Below are 27,903 nucleotides of genomic sequence, written 5' to 3' on the forward strand. Positions count from 1 at the left end.
AGAGAAGGGATTTCTGAAGTGGATTCTGTAGGGGTTAAAGTAGATTCCATGGGAAAGCGCTTTGAGTCACTTTTTGGGCGAGGTATGTACTCATGATCTGGAAGTTGCACCTTGGTTCCGTTTCTGATGATGGACTGTGCCTATGCATACTTGCAGACAGTTCAGGTGAAACTCTGAGGTTATAAACAAATATAGGCAGATTCTAGCTTTGTATGAAAACAGAACCTACTGGTCAAACTCATGTTTGCTTGTTTGTTTAAGTGAAACTCTAGAGTCAATGTTGCAAAACTATTTTGAGTCCCAAACTCAATTAAATCCTTAAGAAAAAAGGTCAAGTTTAGAAACTTTGTTTTGCAGATAGTCAGGATATGTAGTAATCAGATTTTAAACTAGTTAAAATATGGTAGAAGACTCCTCACCCTGGTTTGCAAGGAATGGTTCTCCTTTGCTGGGGGGGGGGGGGGGGGGGGGGGAGGGGAGGAGGGAGGGGGATAGTCTTTCAATCTGGGAGCAAACGAGTGAAAGCTTTGCTTGAAGCCAGCCCTAAACCAATGGGTTTTAAAAGGTAATTCTTGGTGTGTGTGTGTGTGTGTGTGTGTGTGTGTGTGTGTGTGTGTGTGTGTAGGGATTGAGCAAAGAAGAGAGAAATAACTCACCATGGACAATAGCATGGTGACTGGGGCAGGGCAGAGGTAGAAGAAGGTATAGGAAAGATAAATGGTGATGGAAAAAAAAGTTAAAAAAATAAAAATAAAATGTAATTCCTGAAATACATTCATCAGGAATGCCACAGGTGTTTGTTAAAATGCATACTCCCAGGCTGTACACGTAAGCCCAGGATTATGCATTCTTACTGATCACCCATGCTTATAAATTTGAGAACCTATAATAAAGCTGTGCTAATCAGGTTTACCCACAGTCACCCCCCACATTCTCTTCTCCATTTCCCATCTCTCATTACAATCACCCCTACATTTAAGGAGACTCTTGTGTTTCTATGAACTCCTGAATGATAAAAGTTGTGACACTCATGTTTGCTGTGTTTTTTCTAGCATCTATTGCTATGCCTGGTAGATAGAAGAGTTTTAATGAGTATTTGTTGAACTGGTTGAATTAAATAGAGAGGTAGTAATACAGTCAGAATAATGGGAGAGCTAGAGCTTTAGCCTAAGTCATGCTGTATTAGGACAGTAAGAATTAGGTACCAAAGTCTTCCTTAAAGTTAGTGCCTAACTGCTCCGTTTGGATGAAAAATAGTTCATTTGAGGGGGATACATGGAGAAGAAATATGACTCATTCTATTCCACTGATTGATTACAAGGTAGCTTTCCTTTGCCCATCCTCTATTTTTCCTGATATTATTTTGTGCTGTTCACAACTTCTTGGTACAATCAGAACAGAGCACTATATTTTGCTCTGCTCTTGGTCTTGTTCCTAAGGGAAAAGTCAGTGTTTTTGTGTTTTCCGAAGGAGATGCTGTCCCAGGACACTTTTCCCAAAGGACTGCAGCTCTGATTCATCCATCCATTCTTTCTTTTTTTCAATTGCTTTGGTTTTATTTCATTTCTACCCTTGCTAAGTGTTAATAAAACACTGAATGCTGTAAACAAATACATTCTAGAGGACAAGAAAGGATAGACCTCCTGGCCATTTGTTTGAAGCTTGACTTCCATGACACTGTTCACAATTGAGCTGTATACTAAAATGGGACAGGTGGCACCCCTCCCTTGCAGTGTGACAAGCCTCTCATAAGAGGATGATGCTAAGTTCTTCGACTCTGTCTAGTTTTGTGGTTTTTCCCTCTCGCACTGTTATCAGGAATGCCTGAAAATGTAGTATGGATTACATGACTACTGATGCCTACAGGGGAAACATTCAGTGTTTGCTTCTGAATACTTTTGTTTGTTTGTTTGTTTCCTTCCAGTATGAACATTATAAGATGTACTGAAACCCATGAATTTGAACTTGAGCTTGCCAATGAGGAGTCTACTTGGGTTCTGGTCTTTACCTTGATAACAATAAACTTTTATTTATTTATTTTACTGGGAATCTTTACATATCCTTATCAGAGACCACAGAAATAATGCTATTATTAAATAAATTTGGGGCTTCTTGTAAGCATTCTGGAGAGTCCTGGACCTCTTGGGCAGGATGAGCCCCCCGCTCAGCTTCCAGTTGCTGAATCTTCCTTTCCTTTTCCTCTAAAACTTCTTCCAACTGAGTTATCTTCTCAGTCTGAAGGGAAATCTGGGTTGACAACTCCATAATCAGGCTCATTCTTCTGTCACCTTCTTCCACAGGCGGGAGACTGCCACAGTACTCTTCCGGCGAGTAGTCTTCTAAAACAAACAGGAAAAGGAAAGTCTGAGCAGTTTTAATTGAATTTCCCAGAACTCAAAGAGAGGGAAGATGAAAAGCTTCTTTTCTCACGTTCTTAAAAGACAACACAGATGTTGCATCATCTGGTCAAAGATACTGAGAATAGAATCTGGATCCCACTGAGGGGGAGAGATTCTGGGTGCTCATGAAAAAAGAACTTGGAAGCCCCTGGAGAGGGAGCAGACTCAGTCTTTGCCAACTCTTTCTAATGCGCATTTAACTCCCAATTAACCCTGGGAATGGGTGGTCCTTGAAAATCCAATCTAAAAACAAAAGCCGTCCCAAGTTTCGTTATCCCTTTCCTAAGATTTTTCACAAAAGCTACATTCAAGTAGAAATATGCTTCAATTTGAATTTTAATTCAATGGGGGTTGGGGGGAGGGGGGAGGAGAAGGTCATTGTTCCTTCTGGGAGAAGTGGTAATGAGAAAAGACTAGTTTCTTTAGCATTGGCAGAGCATAATTTGAGCTGATCTAGAAAAACTCTATCAGCATGGGGTCCCATAGAGATTCGTTTCTTTTAGGTCTGAAGGCTTCTGAGCATTTCTTAATGAAAATCACAAATACTTCCTGGACATAAAAACTTATCCTTTATCAATTTCTATCATTTTAACTCCCCAGATAAGGATAAAGCCCCGAGTAAGGAGGGAAAGGCTCCAATAAATAGGTGAAAGATTAGTGGCCGGCAGCAGGAAATCCTTGAAAAGAAATCTCACTAGACCATCAAAAAATTTAGCTGCTGAAAGCAAACCTCATCCCATTAGACTTTAGCAACATCTTCTTTAACACTCTCATCCTGAAATTTCCAAAAACCATTAAAATTATTTCTTGCATTATATAAAAATGCAGATTTCAGCGATAGGAAGAGACACCAACATTTGGGTACAATTGTAGGAATAATAGAGCCAGTAGCATATAGATGAATCTGATGGTCTTGATAGCTAGTTGTTACAGTAGAAGGTTCAGCATTCACTCAATCCCCAGTGAGAACAAACCCCACAGCTGCACTTCTAATTGAGAATAAAAAAGTCTGAGACAGCTTAGCTGTGGTAGTCATGAAGGCAGGTAATCACCCATTTCTCAGCAAATATGACTAATTTGAAGTCATCAGTTTCCTGAGGGAGCCCAGGGTGAAAGCTTGTGCACTGAATTACACAGTGGGCAAGGTGCTTTTGGCCTCATAAAACGGATGGGAGGAGAGATCAGACTGTTTCTGCTCCTAGAAATTATTATTAGCAATGTACTAGCTTTCAAGGAATCATGGAGAAATTTTTGTTCTGAACATTTGAAATTCTAACAATAATATTTAAGAAATATATATATTTTTCTTTTATTACCTTTCTTTAAAAGCCATGAAAAAATCTCAGATCTCAAAGGAGCATTTAGTTTGTTGCCTCTGCAATAGGCCTGTGCTTTTATGCCCAGATGGGAGTCCATATGGCAATAGGCCAGGGCCTCACCTTTCCTTTTACCTGCCAGGGCTGTGCTGTCCAATATGATAGCCACTAATCAGATATGGCCATTAACCAATTGAATGTGGCTAGTCTGAATTGAGATATGCTATAATTGAGATGCACATTTGATTGAAAAGACTTAGTTTAGCTTGGCCACAGTGGTTAAGCATCAACCTATGGACCAGGAGGTCATGGTTCCATTATAGGTTGGGGCACATGCCAGGTTGTGCCTCTATCCCCTGTGTGGGGTATGGAGGAGGCAGCCAATCAATGATTCTCTTTCATCATTGATGTTTCTATCTCTCTCTCCCTCTCCCTTCCTCTCTGAAATTAATAAAAAAAAATACATTTTTAAAAAGACTTAGTTTTAAAAAATGTGAAATATCTCATTAAATTTTAAGGATTATGTGTTAAAATGATAATATTTGGGATCTATTGTGTTAAAATACATTTCAAAGATTAATTTCACTCATTTGTTTTTACTTTTTAAAAAATGTGGCTACTGAAAAATTTAAAATATTATTTGTTGCTCATCATTTTTCTATTGAATAGTGACTGGACTAGAGTTTCCTTTTATTTTTATTAAACAATTTTTTTCAATTACAGTTTACATTCATATTATTTTGTGTTAATTTCAGGTGTATAGCATAGTGGTTAGGTAATCATGTACTAATCACTGTGTTCCCCCTGATATTTCCAGTACCCACTTGGCACCATACATAGTTATTACAATATTATCGACTATATTCCCTATCCTGTACTTTACATACACAAGAATACTTTGTAACTGCCAATTGGTACTTCTCATTCTCTACACCTTTTGCATCCAGAGTTTCTTTTTGGACGACTACTCTCTGAGGCCCAGGTGAATGTGTTCCTTGTACATGGCTCTAGTTAATGTGTACAGTTGTTCTTTGGGAGGGACGAGGACTGGTCCTCAACCCTTAGCACATACATAGATGGCCTTTCTGTTACCCCAGAGGGTAGAGGCATGGAAAATTGGGCTTGGAAGAATGGGTTTTTGTATTACAGTGAATTTCAACAGGAGAGAAAAGAAAAAAGATGGGAGTGGCAGCAAGAGGCAATGGGAAGATGCTAAGGAAAGGAATGACATGCAGGATGGGGAAACCTGGGCCCCAGTGAGGCTTAGGAATGGAGGGGTGCATCAGGAGCCTCTCGCCTTGTATGGGCCTGCCACCTTCTCTCTGACCTCTCCTTCAATCTTTTCTTTTTTAAAATGTTTTTTTTTTAAATTAATTATTTAGAGAGAGAGGAAGGAAGAGGGATAGAGAGATAGAAACATCTATGGTTGGCTGCCTCCTGCACACACCCCTACTGGAGTTGGAGCCCGCAACCTGGGCATGTGCCCTAACCAGGAATCAAATCGGTGACCTCTTGGTTCCTAGGTCAACTCTCAATCACTGAGCCATACCGGCCAGGCTCCTCCAAACTTTTCTTTCCCCAGTTTCCCCCTTCCTTTCAGAAAAAGTTATCTCTACCAATTGGCACAATGAAGAAAGGGTTTACTGTCACTCCAGAAGGCAATCTGGTCAAAAGGGTAGAAAAGTTTGCAATGTAGGTAGAATAGTTTGTTCACCTCATTCTAATGATAAAGGGGCAAAAATGCAGCAGGTGGCATTCCATAGGCATTGTTGTCAGTAGGTCTACATGTCTGTCTCTGCCCTCCCAGAAGAGGGTAGTAGGGAAAGAGAGGCCGGGTGTCTTGGTCAGCTCAGGCTCCCATAACAAAATACCATAGACTGGGGGACTTAATCAACAGAAATTTGTTTTGTCAGAGTTCTAGAGGCTGGATGTCCAAGATTATGGTTCCAGCATGATTGAGTTCTGGTGAAAACTCCCTTACTGGTGTGCAGATAGCCACCTTTCTGTGTGTCCTCACCTGGTAGAGAGAGAAACCACAAGCTCTTTGATGTTTCTTCTTATAGGGGCACTAATCTTAGTAAGAGAGACTCATCCTCCTGACCTCGTTTAAACCTGATTAATTTCCAAAGGCACCAATTCCTACTACTACATGGGGGGTTAGGGATACAACACATGAATATGGGGGTGGGCGCATTCAGACTGTAGCACAGGGTGAAGACAGTTGCAAAGGAGTAGAGAAGGAATGTGAAGGTAAGAAAAGGAGAGATGGCATGAGGCCTTTGATTCCTACTGCACTGTTTTTATGTATCAAATGAAAATGATGATGTGATAAGTTAAAGAATATATACACCAAAAAAGCAATTTCTCATAACAAGTGTATTTTACTACTAAATAACCTCTTTACACACAAAACAAAAATATTTTTGTCTGTTTCTAAACACATTACAAATATCAAAAGTGTTCTAAGCTCTTCAACAAAGTGGGGGACTCCAGGAGTCTCATATCCTATTTGTATTGGAAATGACCCAAGGCCACAGTTTTCCAGACTCTACCACTAACCTTCTCATGACCTGCTGTCTCCTAGTTGAGGGTCCCTAATCTGGAAGGGATGTGTGACCCTAAGGTCCTGGCAGTGTTACATGCATGTCCCCAAATCTCAAACACCTGTGGTCTCCTAGGCTTTCCCTGGCTGCTCAGGTAGCCTTGCCAAGGCCATGGCCAACCTGAAGTGTGAGGTTTTGTCATCTGAGCAGATAATCTTAGGTGTAACCCATACCAGGGGCTCAAAGAGAACCGGAGACAAGAGAAATTCTTCTCATCTGTCAGAGAGAGGGGGCAAATCTGATTAGCCACAGTCAGAATATGAACTCATTAAAATTGCTACTGTTGTGGAGGTTTTCACAAGCACACACCATTTTTCATGAATTCTTCTCTCTCTGCCTCCAAGAGTGAGAATGAGGGCTTTCGGGCATAGCAAAGAGGAGATAGAAGGGGTGATGTAGTTGCACAGGTTTAGAAAGGTTCAGAAAGAGGATAGATAATTGAACCCTCTGCCCACAGCTGGGCCAGGCTATGCTTAGTTCTGTAATGTCAGCCTTGAAAGAAAAAAGGCCCAGAAGAAATTGTGACATTTGCCTTTGACCATTTCCAACTTCTCCTTCTTCATACTCTCAATACTCTTAGCAAAGTGCCACGTGAGAATTCTGTCAAAATTACTAAATAATTCATAGCAGAACAAATGATAGTTTAAGGAGTATCTTAGACACTGAGAATTGGAATGTGCATTTTGTGAGCGATATGGTCCCATTTGTTTAGGAGTTTTTTCTACAACATCTCCAGCTGATTATTTTCTAAGTGAGTGGCTCTCAGACACTGGTGTCCCTCCAGCTCTTCATAGGTCATCTGCCAATTGGAATCAATGAATAAAATTTGTGTTTTGTCATCATGCAGCTACCCGCTGTTCCAGAGATATCCGACAGGTGTGGAAGGCTGGGAGGGACATAGGAGAGGAAAGCCGGCTACAACTTGCTAATTGGAGAGGCAGGTCCAAGAACCTATGGTACCTGAAAGCATTGCCTGGGGAATCCAGGAAGTTAATAGTTCTGTGTAAACAGTGATACAGTGCTGACGGGTGGCCCAGCGAATGGTTGGAGAACTTTTTTTAGATTTTCCTAAATATTTCTAAAAAGGGTGTTTCCCGTTTGATCCCTTCATTGAACAGAGAAATGCTGATCTAGTTTCTGATTCAAATATCTCTAGCAATGGGAAGCACACATGTTCCCAGTTGGGTCTCAAGTATCCTCCACGGTCATCTTCTTTCATTTATTCAGTAATTGGACACAGGGGCACATAGAGAATGAATCAGTTGCGATGGCTCCTACAGTCACAGTCGTGCAGGGAAGAGGCAACACTGAGTTAGGCCCCACAGGACATTTAGGATTTAGCCTAAACAAAACACCTCTGCTGGGTACTCACTTGTGAACCTTTACTTTTCTCTCTGCCTTTCAAGCTAATGACCAAGGCTGCCAACTATTTACTCAAGAAGAAAGACTCTTAAGGGTGAGGTGATTAAATACCTCATTCTGCCAGAGCCACCCAGGTTTACTGTTTGGCCTGAAAGACTATGTCAGCTTCCTCCTCTGTAAAATGCCCATCACTCTGACTCACCTACATGTTGGTTTTGAAAGCTGTGTATATTTCTCAGTAACCACAAGGGAGTCCAGTTTCAACTATTGTCATACTTGGACTTGAAAACTGGCACATCCTTGTCAAGACATTCCTCTCACTGCTTGCACAAAAAACAAAATGACAATAAAAACCTTCCTAGTTTTCTATCCTTCTCTAGACTTTTACAGTGAACACTTGAGAATGGTAATTCTCTCGAATAAATGATTCACTTAGTTTTTGCACAGATATTTTACTTCTTGGAAATCAGATTAGTTTTACTTCTTGAAGACTTCTCTACCTTCCCCCTTCAGTGTTTTAATTTGTATAGAGACCAGTCTCTCCATAGTGGCAAATGATTGAGTTGGAAGGGTTTTCGATGTCTTTCCACTAATGCTGCGAACACTTAAAATACATCTGAAGTTGGCAGGTGTTTGTGGATTTGGGAAAAACAAGCAGCATTATAAGAACAGATTTGATTGGCAAATAAATATGGTCAGTTAAAAGGATTAAAATACTGTGATATTTGCTAGAAATTTTCCATATGTATTACAAAACTTTCCATTTCATAATGATAGCCATTCTTTTTGTTGTTGTTGTTAATCCTCACATGAGGATATTTTTTTCGTTGATTTTTTTAGAGAGAGTGGGAAGGAAGAAGGAGGGAGGAAAGAGAGAGAGAGCGAGACAGACAGACAGAGAGAAACATAGATGTGAGAGAGACCTATTGATTAGTTTCCTCCCACACACACCACAACTGGGGCAGTGTGGATTGAACCTACAATCCAGGTACTTGCCCTGGACCAGGAATTGAACCTGCGACTCTTCGGTGTGTGGGGCGATGCTCTGACCACTGAGAACACTGGTCAGGGCTGATAACCATTCATATTACAGGATTATGCTTTAGAGGAAAAATTTGAAGTGCAGTGGCAGACTGGAGCAAATATATATTTTCACCTAGAAACAGCCCAACAGCTCCATACCTAAATGCTTAAAATTATCTGTTTTAATAAGTGCTTTGGAGGGGACAAGATACTTAGTTGCAACAATGATGGAAAGGCTGCAGCCCTAATTACATGGATAAGTTAGTTTCTCCGGGAGCAATGAGATCAGAGAGCTTATAGAACACTTGATGCAAAAACACTTGGGGAAAAACAAGAAGCGCAAGAAAGACTGTAGGAAGCACTTGTTGCCTCAAGTTCATAGGGCCGCAAACAGATGCTGATGCTGTGCCCTCACCTGTCCCCAGAACCAGCACAAGGGGTCTGACTGATGTGGATGCTTTGAGGACTTGTTTGGTGTTTGGAGACCAGGGAGGAAGATAATCACTCACCTGTAACTGCTAGCATCACTCCGGTGGTGGCAGAATGCTCTCATGGTAGGATGTGGGGGAGCTAAGCAGACGGAGGGAACTGCAGACTCCTGGCCTCCTTCCTATGTCACTCTGAGGCATATGTTAATTCTCTTGCCCAGCACATGTAGTTAAAGTATTGCAGTTGCTTCATATCTGGCCACCCTACTTCTGTTACTGCCCCTTCAGTCTGGTTGCAGCTCTGCACGGAGAGGTCTCATTCAAATATATGTTGGGTCTTGACACTCTTGTGTCCAAAATCCTCTACTGATTTTTCATCTCAGGCAAGACTAAAAACCCAAGTGCTTACCCTGCAAGGTCCTATATGGTTCCCCCCCTGCCCCCCTTTACCTCTCTGACACCTCTCCTATTCCTCCTCTCCTCAGTCATTCTGCTACATTCCCACTGTCCTCAGCCCTAACAGACCAGGTGTGTTCCTACCCCAGGGCCTTCGTATTTGCTATTTCCTCTGCCTGGATAATTGTACCCCTGATACATACATGGTTAGCGCTCAGTTCCTTCAGGTCCTTCCTTTCCAAAGTAACCTTCACACAATGAAGCCCTTCCTTGGCCACTGTTTCCTGGTTTGTTTTCACTGACATGCTGTTTCTGACTACTCTGTACTTTGTTTCTCCCTTGTTGGTAGTCTCTCACCACACACTAGGATGAAAGCTCCATGAGGGCAGAGCTTTTTGTCATTTTTAAAATTTGTTTAAAGTATTACATATAGTAGTACATATATCTCCTTTTTTCCCCCCATTGACCTTCCCCCAGCCTCCCCTACCTCCTGTCGCATGCCCTCATCCCCCCCCCCCGACCCCGTGTCTTGTGTCCATTGGTGTGCTTATATGCATGCATACAAGTCCTTTGATTGATCTCTCCCTCCCACCCCCCCTCGAACACTCCCCAGCCTTCCCGCTGTAATTTAAAGGTCTGTTTGGTGCTTTACTGCCTCAGTATCTATCTTTTTGTTCATCAGGTTATAATGTTCTTTATTTTCCATAAATGAGTGAAATTGTATGGTATTTTTCTTTCATTGCCTGGCTTATTATATTGATTTCAGAGAGGAAGAAAGAGGGAGAGAGAGATAGAAACATCAATGATGAGAGAGAATCATTGATCGGCTGCCTTCTGCATGACCCCTACTGGGGATTGAGCCTGCAACCCGGGCATGTGACCTTGATCAAAATCGAACCCAGGACCCTTCAGCCAGCAGGCTGATGCTCTATCCACTGAGCCAAACCATCCAGGGCTATTGTCATTTTTTAAGTGAATAAAGGAATGAAAGTTAAGTGCATATATGATAGCAATGGCTGGCCCAAAGGTTTTAATTGGTGTATCATTAGTTTGGTTCCTACATTTCCTCAACAGGCACATTTTTTTTTCACACACAGTTTTTCATAACTGCATATTTTTTTCCAGATAATAAATTGTCATTATTGTACAACATTGCACTTAACAACTCTGAGTTTAGGATTTTTTTTTTAATTAAAAAAAATGGAAAAGTTAGAATAGATCTCTCCCAGATCTGACTTAGATTCTATGAGCTATAAAAATGGTTCTCCAAGCTGGCAGCTGAAAGCTTCATTTATGCGGAGAATCAGGCCTCGCTGCTGAAATTCTGCTGAGTTGAATCCAGGAGGGTGTCTGGGAATCTATATCTTTACGAAGCTCTCCAGGTAATTCTGATGATCAGCCAGGTTTTTGCAGTTTACTTTCTGCTGACCTGTAACAAGGCATGATGAACTAAGCTTTTGGTTAAATCCTAAAAGGTAGGCCAGAAATCTCCCAGGCAAGTCTCTTCTTGACAAGACTGCCATCCCCACAGTGAGAAGAGAGAGAGCACCTCTAATACACTCCTTGTGCCTCTGCCCTGTCACCTGACATGGCTCAGCCTGTAAATGTTACTCGCTGACCAAATGCATCCATGGTCCTTCTGGCATCCATCCATGGTCCTTCTGGCATCCACTCCTCCTCTCATTAGCTTAAAGCTCAGCAGCACCTTGTCAGTTCTAACTTCCGGAATTATTTCCAGAATATCCAGAGAAAATGAGGAATGCTTTAGGGTTTGTTTCTGTTTTGGCTTCTGTTTCTGTTTCCCAGGGAAGGGATGGACGCCTTTGCTCACGAGTGGTCTGGAGAGGAGTCTATCTTTTCCTCATCACGAGGAGTGGGTGGGGAAGGGAGAGAGCACGCCTTCGGGTGGAAGCACAGTGGCTCCCCAGCTTCCATTAGGCTAACAGCTACCCCTGCCACACAGGGAGAAAGAGAATCCCTTTCTGCAGCTCTGAATCAAGGGTTTTCTGCCTGGAGCATGCTAGAATCAGCTACTAGCTACTGTGTCCAAGAGGACTGATAAGAACATTATCACAGAAGGCTGTGTGAAATCTTGGCAGTAGTGCAGGAGGCCGGGAGAGGCATTTGTGTGGAAAAGCGAGCGAGGATGTTTAAAAAGGAATATAAGTAAATGAATATAGGCTTGTATATGGAACAGTGGCCACACACTGCCTGCTGGGCAGATTGCAGTGCTGTTTTCCACCTTCTGTCTACACCACTGGGGTGAAATGTTTTACTCGGGTGAGGGTAGAACAGCACAGGATAACTTGGCCTAATAGCTCCCTTCCTGGGCAGGGTTCCTTCCCAGCCCCTCCAGGGTCTCGGATCACATCAGATTATTCTACAGGAGTTCTTTGACAAGGTTGAGAAAAGACACAAACACTGTTATAACAATTCACCTGAGGTATGGCAAGAGAAAAATCAATCTAAGCAGAAGAAAGGTGTTTTTTGGGGGCAGGGGGAAGGGGGGGTGGCGGGCAGCTCTTCTACCTTTTCCTTTTAGCTGGACTTGAAGTCCCCTTTGAATAGAATAATGAATGAGCCCAATGACTGACAGCCTGGCCAGAGGCCAACAAGGTAAAAATGGATCCTGATAGGAGAATAGGAAATTCAAGAGAGAGAGAGACCTAAGAGATTGTGAGAAAGGAAGGAAAAGAAGAGAATAGATGAGGACTGTTTCTATGCCTATCTGACATGGGATCAGTATGGACTCAGGTCAATCGGAGGAATATGAGTAGAGGTTATGTAACATTATTTGGACTGCATGTTGCACTAGAGCATCTAACAGTGAGACTTTTCCCTGCTTTTCTTCCTGATGCACAGATAAAATGAGAAATGCCAATTTAGTTTATTTGTATTAATTTTCAGAAGATGTCACAGTTTCTGTGTTGTGTGGCATTGAGAAATAAAATGATGCTCTAGTAATAATAGTATTGTCAGGGTTAGTTATTTTTTGATAATGACAATGAAAATTGGTTGTTCTGTGTGCATGTGTGCTGAAAGATGGGATAAAGGATTCATCATTTTGGTGATCAGGATTTGCTTGTTTAAACTATGCAAGGGAACGTGGTTTGTGAAGACGGGTAACAAGTCATTTTGATTTTGCTGACTTGACACTGCTCTTAAATGTTCCCGACAACAGGACACTTGGGTACACTCATTTTTGTGTGCAAAATTTTGAGTGACATGGACAACTAAACCTCACAATACATGGCTCCCTCTCTTCCTTAAATCTTTCTCATTTTCTTCCTTTTGAGTAGCTTTAGGACGATAGTGATAGCAACATTGAATTTTATGAGTTCCCCAGATAGAGTGCTAGGTCTAGACTCATTACTGCTTGGCTGGAGTTAAGGAGTCAGTGCATAAGATGTAATAAATTGCAAATAATACTGTAGTGACAAAGACTTTCTCCTTCACCAAACTTTAATCAGGCTCCTCTGAGCCTTGTCTTGACTAATCCTCAAGAGCCCAGTTGTAGCAAGAACCTTGCTAAGTCATTTTAGAGAGAAACACGCCCCCCCCCCATCCTTGATATCTGATCATTCTCAATATCTGATGCAATTTCTCATCTTCCACTAACCCTTCAGGTGATACCTGATCATTGTGGCCCACCTTCCTTCTCCTCTTAGCCATCTTCTATCTGTGCATCCCACCACTTGGCTCTTTGGCTACAAATCCCCACTTTTCCTTGTTATATTGAGAGTTGAGCCAACCTCTCTTCCCTAATGTGATAGTCTATCCCATTAGTCCTGAATATAGTCGTCCTTGCCGTTTTAACAAGTGTCAGAATAATGTTTTCTTTAAAAATAGCAGCTGAAGGATCACAAGAATTTATTTGGGTTGTTCATTTATTTTGCCCTGGAACATTTAAAATGATGAAATCAACTCTTGCTAAGTGGGATCCTCACATCACCCAGAACAAATTCTCCAAGTGTTGAACACTCCGTCATTTGAGAATGATCTTGCTGAAATTCATTACCGACATTTTTACTTATGTAAAACATCAAGTAGTGGAAGCTCTTAAGGCTCCATCCATAATTCTCAGCAAGCTTGTCAGAGTGCTTGAGAAATAGGGAGGTTTGGAAAGCAGGATCATCTTGAACGACCTCTGAATATTTGTCACTGTTGACAGGTCCCCTTAAAACACCCTTCCCTTCACTTCTGTAATATGACACTCTTCCTCCAAACTTTGTGACTACTCCTATGGTATCATTTTGTGGGCTCCTTCTCAGAGCAATTACTATATGGAGATCCCTATATTCTTGGTCTTAAACTTTCTTCTTTCTCTCCATAGGTAATTTCAGTAGCTCCTGTGGCCTTGGTTGCAATCTATTTGTGTGAATGAGGCCCACACTTACCACTCTAGGTTAGATCTAAGCTCTGGACTCTGCACCACTCCAATGATATATCTCATAAACATCTCAGATGCAATATGTACAAGACTGGACTCATTATCTAACTTCCAAAATTGATCTCCTTCCAGTGTTCACTAGTTGAGTAAAATGGCATCATCGTGCATCTATGTGCTAACATCATATCTGAGATTTACATTGGATTCCTCCTTTGCTCTTCCATCCATCTTATTACAGAGTCCTGTTGATTTAAACTCCTAACTTTATCTAATAGGGTCCACACCCATTAGGTCAGGCTCCTGCAAAATCCTTCACCTCTGTGCTTTGTAATTCTCATTAAAAAATTACATTCTTAATCTTTCTAGGGTACTATTGTTGTTGTTGTTAATCCTCACCTGAGGATATATTTTTTTTCAATTGATTTTTAGAGAGAGTGGAATGGAGGGAAGGGGGAAAAGAGAGAGAGAAGGAGAAACATCCTTGTGAGAGACACATTGTTTGGTTGCCTCCTGCACATGTCCTGACCAGGGTCAGGGATCAAACCTGAAACCCAGGTATGTGTCCTTGACCCAGAATCAAACCCAAGACCCTCAGTCTGTGGGCTTATGCTCTAACCACTGAGAAAACTGGCCAGGGCTGAGGTACTATTTTATTAAGGACTTTCTCAAACTCCATTATTTCCTTCCCAGCTTTAGTCACATTATAAAAATAGTAATTTGTCATGAAACTAACAAGCTGGTGAGGACCACTTATCAGATGACACAAATGGGCTTTAAAGTGGCCCACTTGGGCGCTTGGACATTCATTGAGCACTTGGACATACAGGGTTCAATTCAGAAGAGATCAAGGGGAAGTAGGTTGTAGAGAAGGATACATAAAAGTGGATTAAGTGCATAAGAAGAAATAGCAGAGTCAAAGTGGGTAAAAAAGCATCAAAGTGGGAGGGCCCTTGCGCACTTGACAGAAATTGCTCACAGGAACCAGCACTGCTTATCAGTGTTACAGGTAATCATATCTACTTGTGTGTGTTTTTTTAAAATTAACTCTTTCCCTTTTATTTTGTGCAACTTGCTGTTACTTTAAATTTTATAGTAATAAGACAACAGTAAAAACTGACTCAGAAATGGATGAGGGCCAGGGATGTCTCTGCTACGTTGCTAAATGGGCAACATAAAAATGCCCTGTTCTTGAGGACAGCCTATGGAACACAGTCCTTTCCATTCCTCCTCCCAGTGAAATGCCATTCCAATTTTATCAGTTGATTATATATTTTTTGAAATTTCAACATGTAATTCAAAAGATAATTCAAAAGTGATGGAGAAATTTCCTAAGAGGGAACACAAACAAGCTTTTCTTTATGTAGAAAATCTTCTAATATTTGGTACAAGCATTAATTTTCATAGATGGTTTCCCATTAGTTACATACTTGACCACATAAATTATATGCCTCAAGAACATTGTTAAAGCTAATGGTAAAGAAGTTCTTTTCTGGTTGAGCTTAAATCTAATGCACTCTAGAGAAGCACAAAATATTGTCTAGGACAGTGGTTACCAACCAGTGGTCTGGGGACCACTGATGGTCTGTGAGGTCTGAAAGGTTGGCGACTGCTGGGTCTAGGAGATTAAGTACAATATTCAGCAAAAGGCTTCCAGGCTTATACTGGGAAGTTTCGTTGTATGTATTTTGAACATATTATACAAAAATATGAGAAAAAGTATTTATAATTTTAGAGTTGTCAAAGAACTTCTATAACTATGGTTTTCCTTTTACTAACCCTCCTCCCCTTTGTAATCTATATATATAAAAGCCTAAGTGACTGTTAGGACTGGAATGACTGGTCGACTAGTCGCTATGATGCGCACTGACCACCAGGGGGCGGACACTCAATGCAGGAACTGCCCCCTGGTGGTCAATATGCTCCCACAGCCAACCTCCCGTGGCTTCTCCTCCCCAGCCAGCCCCCCTGATGGCCCTGATCGCCGGCCAGGCCGAGGGACCCCACCTGTGCACGAATTTGTACACTGGGCCTCTAGTTATAATCATAAGACAAGAGGTAAAGAGTGGAAGAAAGGGAAGTGAGGAAAGAAATGAATACTTACAGAGCTCATACTTTATGACATTTTACTAAGAACTTGTTTAGCAATCACACTAAAACAGAGTAAATGTTTACATCATATCTATTATTATGACCAATAGTACCCAAATTCTTACATAAGAGTGGGTCTGGCCTGGCCAACTTGGCTCAGTGGTTGAGCATGGTTGAGCATTGATCTTTGAACCAAGAGGTCATGGTTCGATTACCAGTCAGGGCACATGCCCGGGTTGTAGACTTGATTCCCAGTAGGGGGAGTGCAGGAGGCAGCCAATCAATGATTCTTTCTCATCATTAATGTTTCTATATCTCTCTCCCTCTCCATTCCTCTCTGAAATCAATAAAAATGTATTTTTTAAAAAAAAAAACAGCGGGTCTGAAATGTTTAGGCTGCTTTTCAACTTCATACCACCCCCTCCCTAGTGTCAGGTATCCACGTAAGCCATGTAATTTTTGTTGCATCAACATATTCTCCTGGTCTTGGGTTATAGCATATCCATGGGGGTCATATTCTAAGTATTTCTCAATTGTTTATGAAATATTCCTGAATAAAACAACAGGTTAGGTGTCTCATTCTTTTTTGTTTCTAACTATTATTAATTTCTGAACTAGAAAATGCTAAGGTAATAGGAATCTTAAGAATTGGCAGCAGGATTACCATTAAGACTTGTGGGCATTTGTTCTGGCTACTTCCCAAGATGATCCTCCCAGTGTCTTCTGGTTCTAGCCACCTGGATAAACAAAGGCTTAGGGACACATTAATTTTCAGCAGGCCAAGGTTTCAGTTTTGTCTTTGGTTTAAGATATAGGAATTGTTTAAATTTAATCTGTATTATGTATTAATTGGTCAATTCTATTCTTTCAACCACTTAAACTTTCAAATAAGAAAGTGTGCCTAAAATTGTTAAAAGTCTCTCTTTTTTTTTTTTTTAAGACTCAGGTTGGGTTTAGTCAATCAAGTAAGGTGAACTTTTACTTGCAGTTGGCCTCAAAGAATCAGTATCATTTGTGACTATGTCAGTCAGAGTGATTTTAACTCCACATAACAGGACAAGTGACTATCAGCAACTTAGACAATAGGGAGTCTTTTATTGCACTGGGTGAAGTCAGGGGAATTCCAGGCTTAGCTCATTCTGTGGCTCAAGAAAGCCAGGTTGGCTTTGTTAGATTCTCTTGTTTTTCTCTATTTGTTGAGGTGGCTATATTCTTCACAGGGCATTGTCTAAAAGTTGAAAGAGAAAGGAAAGTTTTGTCTCATCTCCCCATGAAGATTTAGGAAAGCTTCTATGATGATCACAGCAGAATTTACTACATATATATATATTTCATCTATGGTTATATTATATTCCTAAAGCAGCCCTTGACAAGGTAATAGAATCACCACGATTGGTTAAAACTAATAAACATTAACATTCTGGGGTGGGTGGGGAGAATGCCTGAAATACATTATATGACTAAATTATGAATACAATTGGGGTTCTTATTAAAAAAAAATAGTGTCTTTTGTGTAGGTGACTATCAGTCTGCCATTGTGAACAAAACTGTTTTTATACAAAATGCCAATAATAGAGGGTCATTCACTACCATTTATGTTGCCAAAAAAACCTGGAAGCCCAACTCTAAATGGCCTAAGCAATAAAGAGAACAAAATTGAGATAGGGCTAGTTGCAGGCAAGACTTGAACCAGTAGATAGACTCAGTTAAACAACTGAAGGTTTTTTGGACTCTCTGCTCTTTCTTTACAATGTCAGCTTCTTTCTAAGCCTGGTACTATTCTGGTAGCCAGATGATGATGCCACTGTCTTCCAGGGGTAAACCTCCTTCTTTCTATCTAGTGTCGAAGAATGTCCTTAAATATCTACTACAGAAAAAATAGGAGGCTTTTCTTTCCCATAAGCTTCCATAAATATCCCTCACAGTCCATTGGCTCTAGACAAAGAAATAGAATAATTATGATTGGTTAAGACTAATACACATTAACATTCTGGGATAGGTGAGGCAGATTATATTAGATTATAAACTAATCTCTGAACCAATGGATGGGATATGCAATTGATGTTGAAGCTTATAACATTGTAATGCATTTAAACAGTAATTTTCTTTTTTATATATCTACTTTTATTGAACTTATTGGGGTGACTATTTAATAAAATTATATAGGTTTCAGGGGTACAATCCTGTAATACATCATTTGTATATTATATTGTGTGTTCACCACCACAAGACAAGTTTCCTTCCATCGCCATTTATCTCCTCTTTACCCTCTACTACCTCCCCTCACCCCCCTTTCCCTCTGGTAATCACAATACTGTTATCATTGTCTGAGGTTTTTGTTTTGTTCCTTCCCTCTTCTCCCAACCCCTGTCACTTAATCCCTTCACCATTTTTCATCCAGCCCCATAACCCCTTCCTCTCTGGCAGCTGTCAGTCTGTTCTATGTATCTATGAGTCTGTTTCTATTTTGTTTGTATAACAGTAATTTTCTGACAGAAGTGAAAGGAAGTCAGGAAGAGAAGTGAATGAATGAATAATGAATAAAGAAAGATCTCTTCCAATTATTATGAATTTCATATTGTAGCCATTTTGCTAATAAGAGTTTCAATAAACTGAATAATTCTTGTCTAGACGATAGCTTAATGTAAAGCAAATAATAAGAATCAAATCTATAGGAAACATGTAATAAAAGCTACACCAGTATCAAAATTCTAGCGGAATAAGAAGATGATAATTTTGAATACCATTTATTGGTTTTGAAAAAGATTAAGAAGTTATTTTTGTGACATTTTGATATTGGGGAAATTGAATTAATTTTTTTTTTTTTGGCTAAAAAACTCACACAGAATTCAATTAGTTTAGGTTCAAATTTGGCTCTGATATTTGTTTTTCATTTGAAGAGACTTTTTAAATCTAACTAAGAAGAAATATTTTTAGTAGCATGTATTGTTTAGTGCATAGTGATGTTTAATGCCAGAATGTCAACATTTCCAAAATGGCTACTGTATACATCACAAAGTAAACTTATATATATAATTAATAGTATCTAATTAATAGTACCTAAGAGCCAGGAAGTGAATGATATGATTCAGTATGAGAAGAAAGGCAGCTTCCAAAAGATGCAAGAGGAAGGTTCAGGGCCTACACGTACATGGATGGCCACTACAATAATTTCCTAAAGTCTTGGTCAAATCAGCCCCTCTGTGTGTCCACCTCTTTATTTATAAAATAAAAATATGAACCTATGTAATCAATGAAAAATTTTCTATAATTCTATAATTGTACTAGGGACTTTGAACTTCTGGGCATATAGTCTAAACTATTTTGGTACTTAACATACTGTATTGTGTTGTTAGTTTACATGTTGGCACTTAAGCTTTGTATACCTGGTATAACAACCCACTAGACATCGAAATTGCCCAGTAGTGGGTTCATAATAAGTGCTGGATTCTTGCTGAGTTAAATTGGAGACAATGATGATGATTGAGACTCTGTCTTCTTCAGCAAATGGTGGGTAGGAGTGAACAGTTTATTGAGTATCCATCTAATGTCACTATGACCCCAAATATCGGAAAACAACCAAAAAGGACAAAAGGTGGGCAGAAATAACTTGGTTAATACTTTGTAGGCTTTTTTAGCTTCCTGGAAACTATGAGCCCTATTTATGATAAACCACTAAGTTACATATTTGCACATGAGTGAAATTCTCAAGTAGGAATTTTAATTAAAATTGAAAAGATTCTTACAATTGGTTTAATGTTAATAATTGGTATAATAAATGTTTGAAAAGCCAATAAGATAGCATAAATCCTCAAATCATTATCTGTCTGGAAGGATGGTATAGGTGTGCAGATGTGTGTGTCTCTGCATGTGTAAATGTTGTCTGTGTGGTCCAAGAATATCCAGAGAGGAAGTAGATAATGTGACACAGAAAGTAACAGAGGGTAAGTCCAGATAAAGAATTCAATGGGGTAATCTTTTATGTGAACTTACCCCACCTGAAAGTTGCACTCTGCCAAAATGGCCCACCCTGCTCTTGCAGCACAGGATAGAAGAAACAAAGGTACAGAAAGAAAGAGGGAGAGAGGGAGAGGGAGATGTAGTGAGGCAGCGTTGAGGGAAAAGCTACAGGAATGAGCAATCCTTGGGCAATTTTACGAGGATTCTTTGAAAAATAGTGATTCCCAGAACTGTCTTATGCAGTTGTAATGTAGAATCCTATGTCTAATTTCAGTGAGAAAAACTTTGTGCTTTGAGGGAGAATTTTGAACAACTGCTGATAGACGGAGAATTCTCTGCTTTGAGTACAGAAGCCCTGATACAAAAGAGTGACTCTACCATATACAATCTGAAACTGGGACAGTGCAGGACAGGCGAGAACAGTGAATCCTGCAGAATCATGGCAATGATACAAAATATGAACAGGATCAGAAAGGAGCTGGTGTTTATCTACAAATTATTTGATGACTAGGATTGGATATTAATATGAGAACTACATAGTTTGCTTAAGGTAAATTTAGAAAACTGTATATAGTGTGTTTTATAGTATGGTTTCAGGCCTTATCAATCCACTCATCTTGACAAAGTTCTTAGTCCAAAAAGCCTTCAGATCTTGTTGGAGATAGACATGGGAACCAGGTGGAAGCATCTGACCCTAGCAATCAAGTACCTGGAGTGGTAAAACTGGATAAGCAGCATCATTTTCCAAGTGCTGCTTGAATAAGGCCTGATCCTATCTGGCTGTGTCACACATTCCATATGCATAATTCTCCCACAACCAGAATTCCCCCAGGTCACATACATATAAGCATGACCAGAGCCAGTAGAGATCAGCTAAAATAATATATTCAAGGAAATACAAAGTTGTCAACCACTCCTCCATCAAGAATACTATACTTTTATAAAAAAGCCAACATAAAACTTGGTTTCATAAAAAAGTCTAAGGATTAGCATCAACTAAGATAAAAAAGTAAGTAAGATAAAACAAATTCACATTTTTTAATGGGACTCAGTTATTTTGTTGTTTTTCTGTGTGTTTTTTTTTTTTTTTTTTTGAGATTTGGACTCACTCATTTATCCCACAAAGTGTCTATTATACACAAGCATCTAAGTCCTCGGGGATAAAGCAGTGATTCTAAGCCAGTCTCAACCCTTAAGGAAATATTCTAATGCTCAATTCTTCTTAAACTTTTATAATATGCTTGTTTGTGTCTATAATCTGTTAATCGGCCTAGTTTCAAGATAAAGAATTACATGTATTTTCTAATTCAAAAGACATTCCCTGAAGAAAGCAAGCATCTTGAGAAGTATATAATAACTTTAAATGTAAAATGTATCCCTTAGCTTCCTATAGTTAAAAGGAATGTGAGTAGAATGATATATAAGAACTGGTTTCTTTGTACAGAACATAAAACTGAAGTATTATTGTTCAGGAAAGATATCAATCTGTGCACATATGTAAGTTATAAATACACATGCACATATATATGTATCTATCTATCTATCTATCTATGATCACTTGCTATATGCTTCAGTTTGTTCATCTGTAAATAGGTCTATCAGTACATAAATACAGTACCTCACAGTATTATAAGAGATGTACATGGGTTAGTTCATGTTAAGCTCTTAGAATAACGCCTGGCAGATAATAATTGCTCAAGAAATGTTAACTATATTTTTTTTATTGTTTACCTATGATTTCTAAGCACATTCCCCAAATCTAAATTCCCCATCTTCCTGTAAATCAGCTCATGTTTCTTTTCAGTAGAATGGTCAAGTAGAAGTTTCCATTTGTACAGTACAGTTCACAGTTCCATAGCTTTATTTCCAAAATCCTAAATGCTGTGCAAAATGAGTTTTTCATGGTTCATCTGGTGGCAAAATCTGACCTGACCTGATCTTAATTTATTGGCAGCAAAATCTGATCTGAACTAATGGGAAGCTATTTATGGTATTTATACATCTGATTCAGTATAAATATTGATATATTTGATTATGGAATATTGTCCCAGACCCTTTTAAATGTGAAAAATTCTGCATTCTGAAACATATTTGGCCCCCAATTTTCAGATAAGAAATTATAGACCTATACTAGTCAGGGTAGACAGTATAGAAGACATTTCCATCTGTGGCTCTAACAAGATTTATTAAAGCAAGAATGTAAGTTTCTTTAAACATCCTGTCCCAATCAGCTCTCCAAATCCAAAAAAATGTGAACCTTGTTTCCCCCATGGTATTTATTATCACTAGGTCAATCTCCCCTCCTACTTGTTCCCTCTACTATAATTTTCAAGAAGCAGTTATTTTAGTTTTGGAACATTTATCAAGTTATAATAATTCTAACTCTCCTGCAATTATTTTAATGTCATACCCCTTCCCCCCAATCTCCATCCACATTCACACAATTACACCATCAAGGACAGGTCAAAACAAATTCAAATTGTTGGGTGTTCTTGATTACTTTTTCCACTTTCCGCACCTGGGATAAGTCAAGGAATCAAGAAGGATGAGTCTTGCGGAGCTGTTCACTTCACTTTGCCCTCCAGCATATGTCTCTGTGATGCCTGCGCCACCGGTTAGAAGAACTGTCTAGTCTCCAGACAGTCCATCTGGTTTTATTTCAGGAAGTTGACAGTAGATCCCAATCTAAAATACCTATTCTTATTAAAAGAGCCCTAAGATCGCCAGAGATGTCTGGGAGAAAATTCTTCTAAGGCTCCTTCCTCTTTAACTCCAGGGAGTCTAAAGTCATGTGTTTAAAAATTCTCCAAATAGACTTAATCTCCACATTATATTTAACCACAGAAACACAGCTGGGTTTACTAATAGAAAGCAGCAGTCTAGGTAGAAATGATCCTGAAAATCTCTTTTCCAGGGTACTCAGGATGTTTTCTTTCTCTTTTGCGGCCAGGGAGGCCTCAAGATGTAGAACTACTTACTTACCAAGGTGGCTAACTGTGAAGAGGTAAATATAGGTTTATAGCAGATACTAATCCAAACAGGTAAAGCTTTCCAGCCCCAGTGAGGTGAAGACCCCATTCCGAAGGAAATATGGTAAAGCACATTGGAATTCTCCTTGGGCCATTACTCATTGTGTGCCTTGGAGCAAACCACTTAATTTATCTGGGCTTCATTTTCTCGGTCAGTACCATAGGCATCGTAATGCCTTTAGCAGAATTACCCCAGGTCACAGCAGAAAATGACTGTGCTGGAATTCAGATGTATATCTGTTTGATTCCAAAAACACTGAATATGTCCTTGTGTCATGATGACTCTAGAAAGTTCACATGTAAAACAGAATATTCCCTCTGCTCTGAACAGCCACGGCTAGCTACTACCATAGTGATGAAGAGCTTTTGGATGTTTTAATTTTGATGATGGGACCTGGTGTTGGTCAGGGCTCCCTATGCAGAGCACAGCTGCGAAGTTAAATGGAAAATACTTCCTTTGACCTACTAGTAAATACCAGGGTGGCAGGAGGGGCAATCTGAAGCGGGCTGTGGTTCTTCTGTGGTGAGATGTAAACCTGTGGAACCACATAAGAAGCCTTAAAAAATGTTATTGGAAGCATCGTGGAGCTCACTGAGAGCTGAGCAGAAGAGGAGAAATGATAGCAGAAATTTCTGTTGCTTAAAAAAATCTAGAGGAGAACCAAGATGGCGGCATAGGTAAACACCTGTACTTGCTGCCTCCCACAACCACATCAAAATTACAATTAAAATACATAACAACTATCATAGAGAACAACAGGAAAGCTGGCTGAGTGGAAGTTCTACTACTAGAGAGGTAAAGAAGAAAGTGCATTGAGACTGGAGGAGGTGCAGAGGCACGGAACAGGCTGGCACCCGGGTGTGCTGCTTTTTTAATCGGAAGGGAGATACAAGCTCCCACTAGCTCTGAGCTGCAATGCCTGGTGAGACTCGGGGGGACCTAGACACATACAGGGAGAAACTGGACTATCTGGCATCAGGGCAGGAATGCGGGGGTGGCTTTCTTCCAGATGGAGGTGCTTGCAACGGTCATTGTTCCTGTGCTGGGACCTCCCTGGTGCAGGGCTGACTGACAGCCATTGCTTTTTGCTCCACCATGGTGATTCCCTGAGACCCTGCCCCACCCAATTTTACAACCCCACCCAAGCTGTGTGCAGCAGCTTTGCATATGAATGGCTTGTCCTTTCTCAGCCTAAAACCGGTCAAAAAAGCTGCAGCTCAGGGAGCCCCAAAGGTATCAAAAGAAGGCCCAAGGCCGCACCAGTACCAGCCTGCCTTGCTTCACTGCTGGGCCTTGTCTGGGCACTTCCAAACTTGATACAAAGAGGAGCAATCTGCAGATCTCTCTGTAGCTCCTGCTGGGTGACCCCAGGCAGTGGCTGACTTTGCACGTCCTTGGAGATCCAAGAGCCAGTGTACCCAGTGGTCAGTGTGAGACTGTACCAGATTACAACTCTTCACATCCATAAGTGACACACTCAAGGGGCAGACTCAGTGAGCACCAAAGCCCCACTGAAGCAAGTCCTACCCCATAAGGGTGTCTCCTGAATGGCAGCTCTTCCATTGTAGACATAGCTGGTCCTCACAGCCAATTGGCCTGGAGGTCAATTCCTCTTAGTGATACCAACAACAATCAAGGCTCAACTACAACAAAACTGTGCACACAGCCCACAAAGGGATGCACCAAGAGTGTCCACCTCAGGTGATTGGGGAGGCTGAGCCACTGGGCCCTATAGGACACCTACTACACAAGGCCACTCTATCAACTCAAGGAGACTTAGCAACTACCCAGTACATAGAAACAAACACAGGGAAGGAGCCAAAATGCGGAGACAAAGAAACATGTCACAAATGAAAGAAATGGAAGAAAGCAAACTACTGGATATAGAGTTCCAAACCCCAGTTATAAGGTTACTCAAGAATCTTCTAGAAACCTCCAAGGAACTTACTGAGACCCTTAAGGATCTTAGTGAGAATACAAAAAAAAAAAAAAAAAAAAAAAAAAAAAAAAATGGTAAAGGACCAGTCAGAAATTAAGCATATACTGACTGAAATAAAGAATAATATACAGAGATTCAGCAGATTAAAGGATCCCAAGAATCAAGTCATAGATTTGAAATATAAGGAAGCAAAAACACCCAACTAGAAGAGAAAAAGAAAAAAATGAAAAAAAATATGAAGATAATGTAAGGAGCCTCAGGGACAACTTCAAGCGTACCAATATCCAAATTATGGGGGTGCCAGAAGAAGAGAGAGAGCAAGATATTGAAAACCTATTTGAAGAAATAATGACAGAAAACTTCTCCTATCTGGTGAAAGAAATAGACTTACAAATTCAGGAAGTGCAGAGAACCCCAAACAAAGGAATCCAAAGAGGACCACACCAAGACACATCATAATGAAAATGCCACGGGCAAAAGAAAAAGAGAGAATCTTAAAAGCAGCAAGAGAAAAACAGTTAGTTATCTACAAGGGAGTACCCATACGACTGTCAGCTGATTTTTCAACAGAAACTATGCAGGCCAGAAGGGAGTAGCAAGAAATATTCAAAGTGATGAATAGCAAGAACCTACAACCAAGATTACTCTACCCAGCAAAGCTCTCATTTATAATTGAAGGTCAGATAAAGAGCTTCACAGACAAGAAAAAGCTAAAGGAGTTCATCACAACTAAACCAGTATTATATGAAATGCTGAAGAGTATTGTTTAAGAAGAGAAAGAAGAAGAAACAGGTAAAGATAAAAAATTATGAACAACAAAGTGACAACAAATACATATCTATCAACAAGTGAATCTAAAAATCAAATGAATAAAAAATCTGATGAACAGAATAAACTGGTGAATGTAATAGAATCAGGGGCATGGAAATGGAACAGACTGACAATTCTCAGGGCCAAGGGGGTGTGGGGGGGGGGTGCGGGAAAAGATTGGATAAAGATCTTATATGCATGTATGCAGTACCTATGGACACGGACAGTGGGGTGGCGAGGGCCTGGGGTGGGGTGGGAACCGGGTGGAGTGGAGCTATGCTGGGAAAAAAGAGGGACATCTGTAATAATCTGAACAATAAAGATTTTTTTAAAAATCTAGAGAATAGAGTTCCTCTTCCTGAGTAAGCCTGGGTATCTGAGACTTGAGAGTGCCAGTGAACACCTTCTTATCACCAAAAGGGATCAAGATAGAGAGGCCCCAGCCCATACCAGAAGCCTCCCAGGATCTAGGAGCCCGTTTCCTCCTGTGTTGGCTGCAAGCGCAGAAGCCCTTGGCTTCCTGGAATACTTGAAGTTCCAGTGTCTTTGGTGTAATCTCTAAACACCACACTGAATAAAATGTAAAGCACAGCTCCTTCCTTTTTTCCTAAACCCAGGAACTTGTTCTCGTTGGCGAACACAGGTAAACATCTTTATAACCCAGTGGGCACACCATTTCTGCTTTCAGGGGAGGCTGCTGGGAGGGCCTCCTGGAGGCACTGTCTCAGGACTGGCATTTCCTTACTTGATGTTGTTTCCTGACAAAAACATTTTTTTGGTGAGAAGTGGAGGTATGGGGGGAGGAGAAAAGTGGGTATAGGACTTAAAATAAATGGATAAATGACTTAAGATAAGGCAAAAATAGAGAATTGTGGTATTAATTCTCTCCTTCTTTCTCATTTATTGTGCACTAGTAGTCCTGTGCATGAATCCATGCACCGGTAGGTCTCTGCAGGGCCTGGCAGCTCCGCACCCACTGCCCAGAGGCTCTCCGTGGCCCAGAGGCCCATCCGCAGCTGGGCATGGAATGCTTGTCTCATCACCAAGGTGATGACGCAAGCATTCCCCCACCTTTGGCCACTCTGTGCCTGCTGCCCAGAGGCCCTCCACGGCTGGGGTGGAACGCTTGCCTTGTTGCCACAGCGACAAAGCAAGCATTCTGCCAGGCCGCTCACGCTGCCTGCTCTCAGCGGCCACCCCCCTGGGATTGGGGAACTCCGGCGGGGCTGAGAGGACTGGGCGTTGCCATTTTGTGGCTATGGGTGCCGCCATCTTTGTGATGGAGTGATGGTTAATTTACATATTACCTTTTATTAGATAGGATGGTCACCCTCTCTGTGGATCTAGAAGAAAAAATTCTCTCTATATATACCCATATCTATCAATAAATGCATATAAATTGAGGATCACACCTACTTGTGATGTTCAGGCATATACAATGTATGCATTTTTAGCTTCCCATGACCAATTTATAGGCGAGGATGTAGAATACATGCATTTAGAACACAACAGCAGCCGGATTATTCCAGCTTCTCTTCATCCATCAGGTCACCCTGGATCAGTGTTAGTATTTGCTTGCTTACATCTCTGTCTCCTCCTCTGGCATGTAAACCCCTTGACTTCTTATTTCCAGGTCTCACTGAATCACGTGGCCCACAATGTGTGTTCCACAAACGTGTGTTGACATTTTTGAAAGATCGTGGGACTCAACATGCGCCTTGTGACATTAAAGGATCTCCCATCTAGGATCTGACGATGAGACTGTGAAGGAGCATCATTGGGAGCTATTTTGTGTTCTTATTGGATGATGTTCTCTCTATATATAGCTTGAAGGTCACATTTTACATGAAAGTAAACATACCAGTTGGCTAATATAAGTCATTTGGAGCAAGTTTTTTTACGTCTAATAAAATTACACACGCACGAAGCTACAGGAAACTCACATTCTGTCTATCTTTGTTTTCCAGCTAAATTAGGCTCTAAGAAAGGAAATAGTCTTCTCTCTCACAGTCTGCCACTTTTAAACAACCTCAAAGGCCTATTCCCCATAGACTACGGTTTGGCAGGACACTACTCTTCGCCTGTATCCGGGGTCATGTGAAATACTGTGATGTGGACAGTCAATGGGCCACTGTTTCCTACTGGATACTAGCTTTTTT

The 27,903-nt window shown here is 40.5% G+C and overlaps 1 protein-coding gene across 1 annotated transcript in view; it reads right to left on the reverse strand.

Annotated features, from left to right (window-relative positions):
* Positions 1–2,052: 2,052 nt before the first annotated feature.
* Positions 2,053–27,903, reverse strand: part of CCDC192 (coiled-coil domain containing 192) — a gene marked incomplete at both ends in the record, with an annotated part of 205,978 nt that continues 180,127 nt past the window's right edge. Inside the window, one exon of the mRNA XM_079795696.1 lies at positions 2,053–2,339. Within this exon, the coding sequence (XP_079651822.1) occupies positions 2,053–2,339 (287 nt within the window). The remainder of the gene's footprint in view (positions 2,340–27,903) is intronic.

Source organism: Cnephaeus nilssonii (genome assembly GCF_951640355.1).
Source record: "Cnephaeus nilssonii genome assembly, chromosome: 2".
NCBI classification, from domain to species: Eukaryota; Metazoa; Chordata; class Mammalia; order Chiroptera; family Vespertilionidae; genus Cnephaeus; species Cnephaeus nilssonii.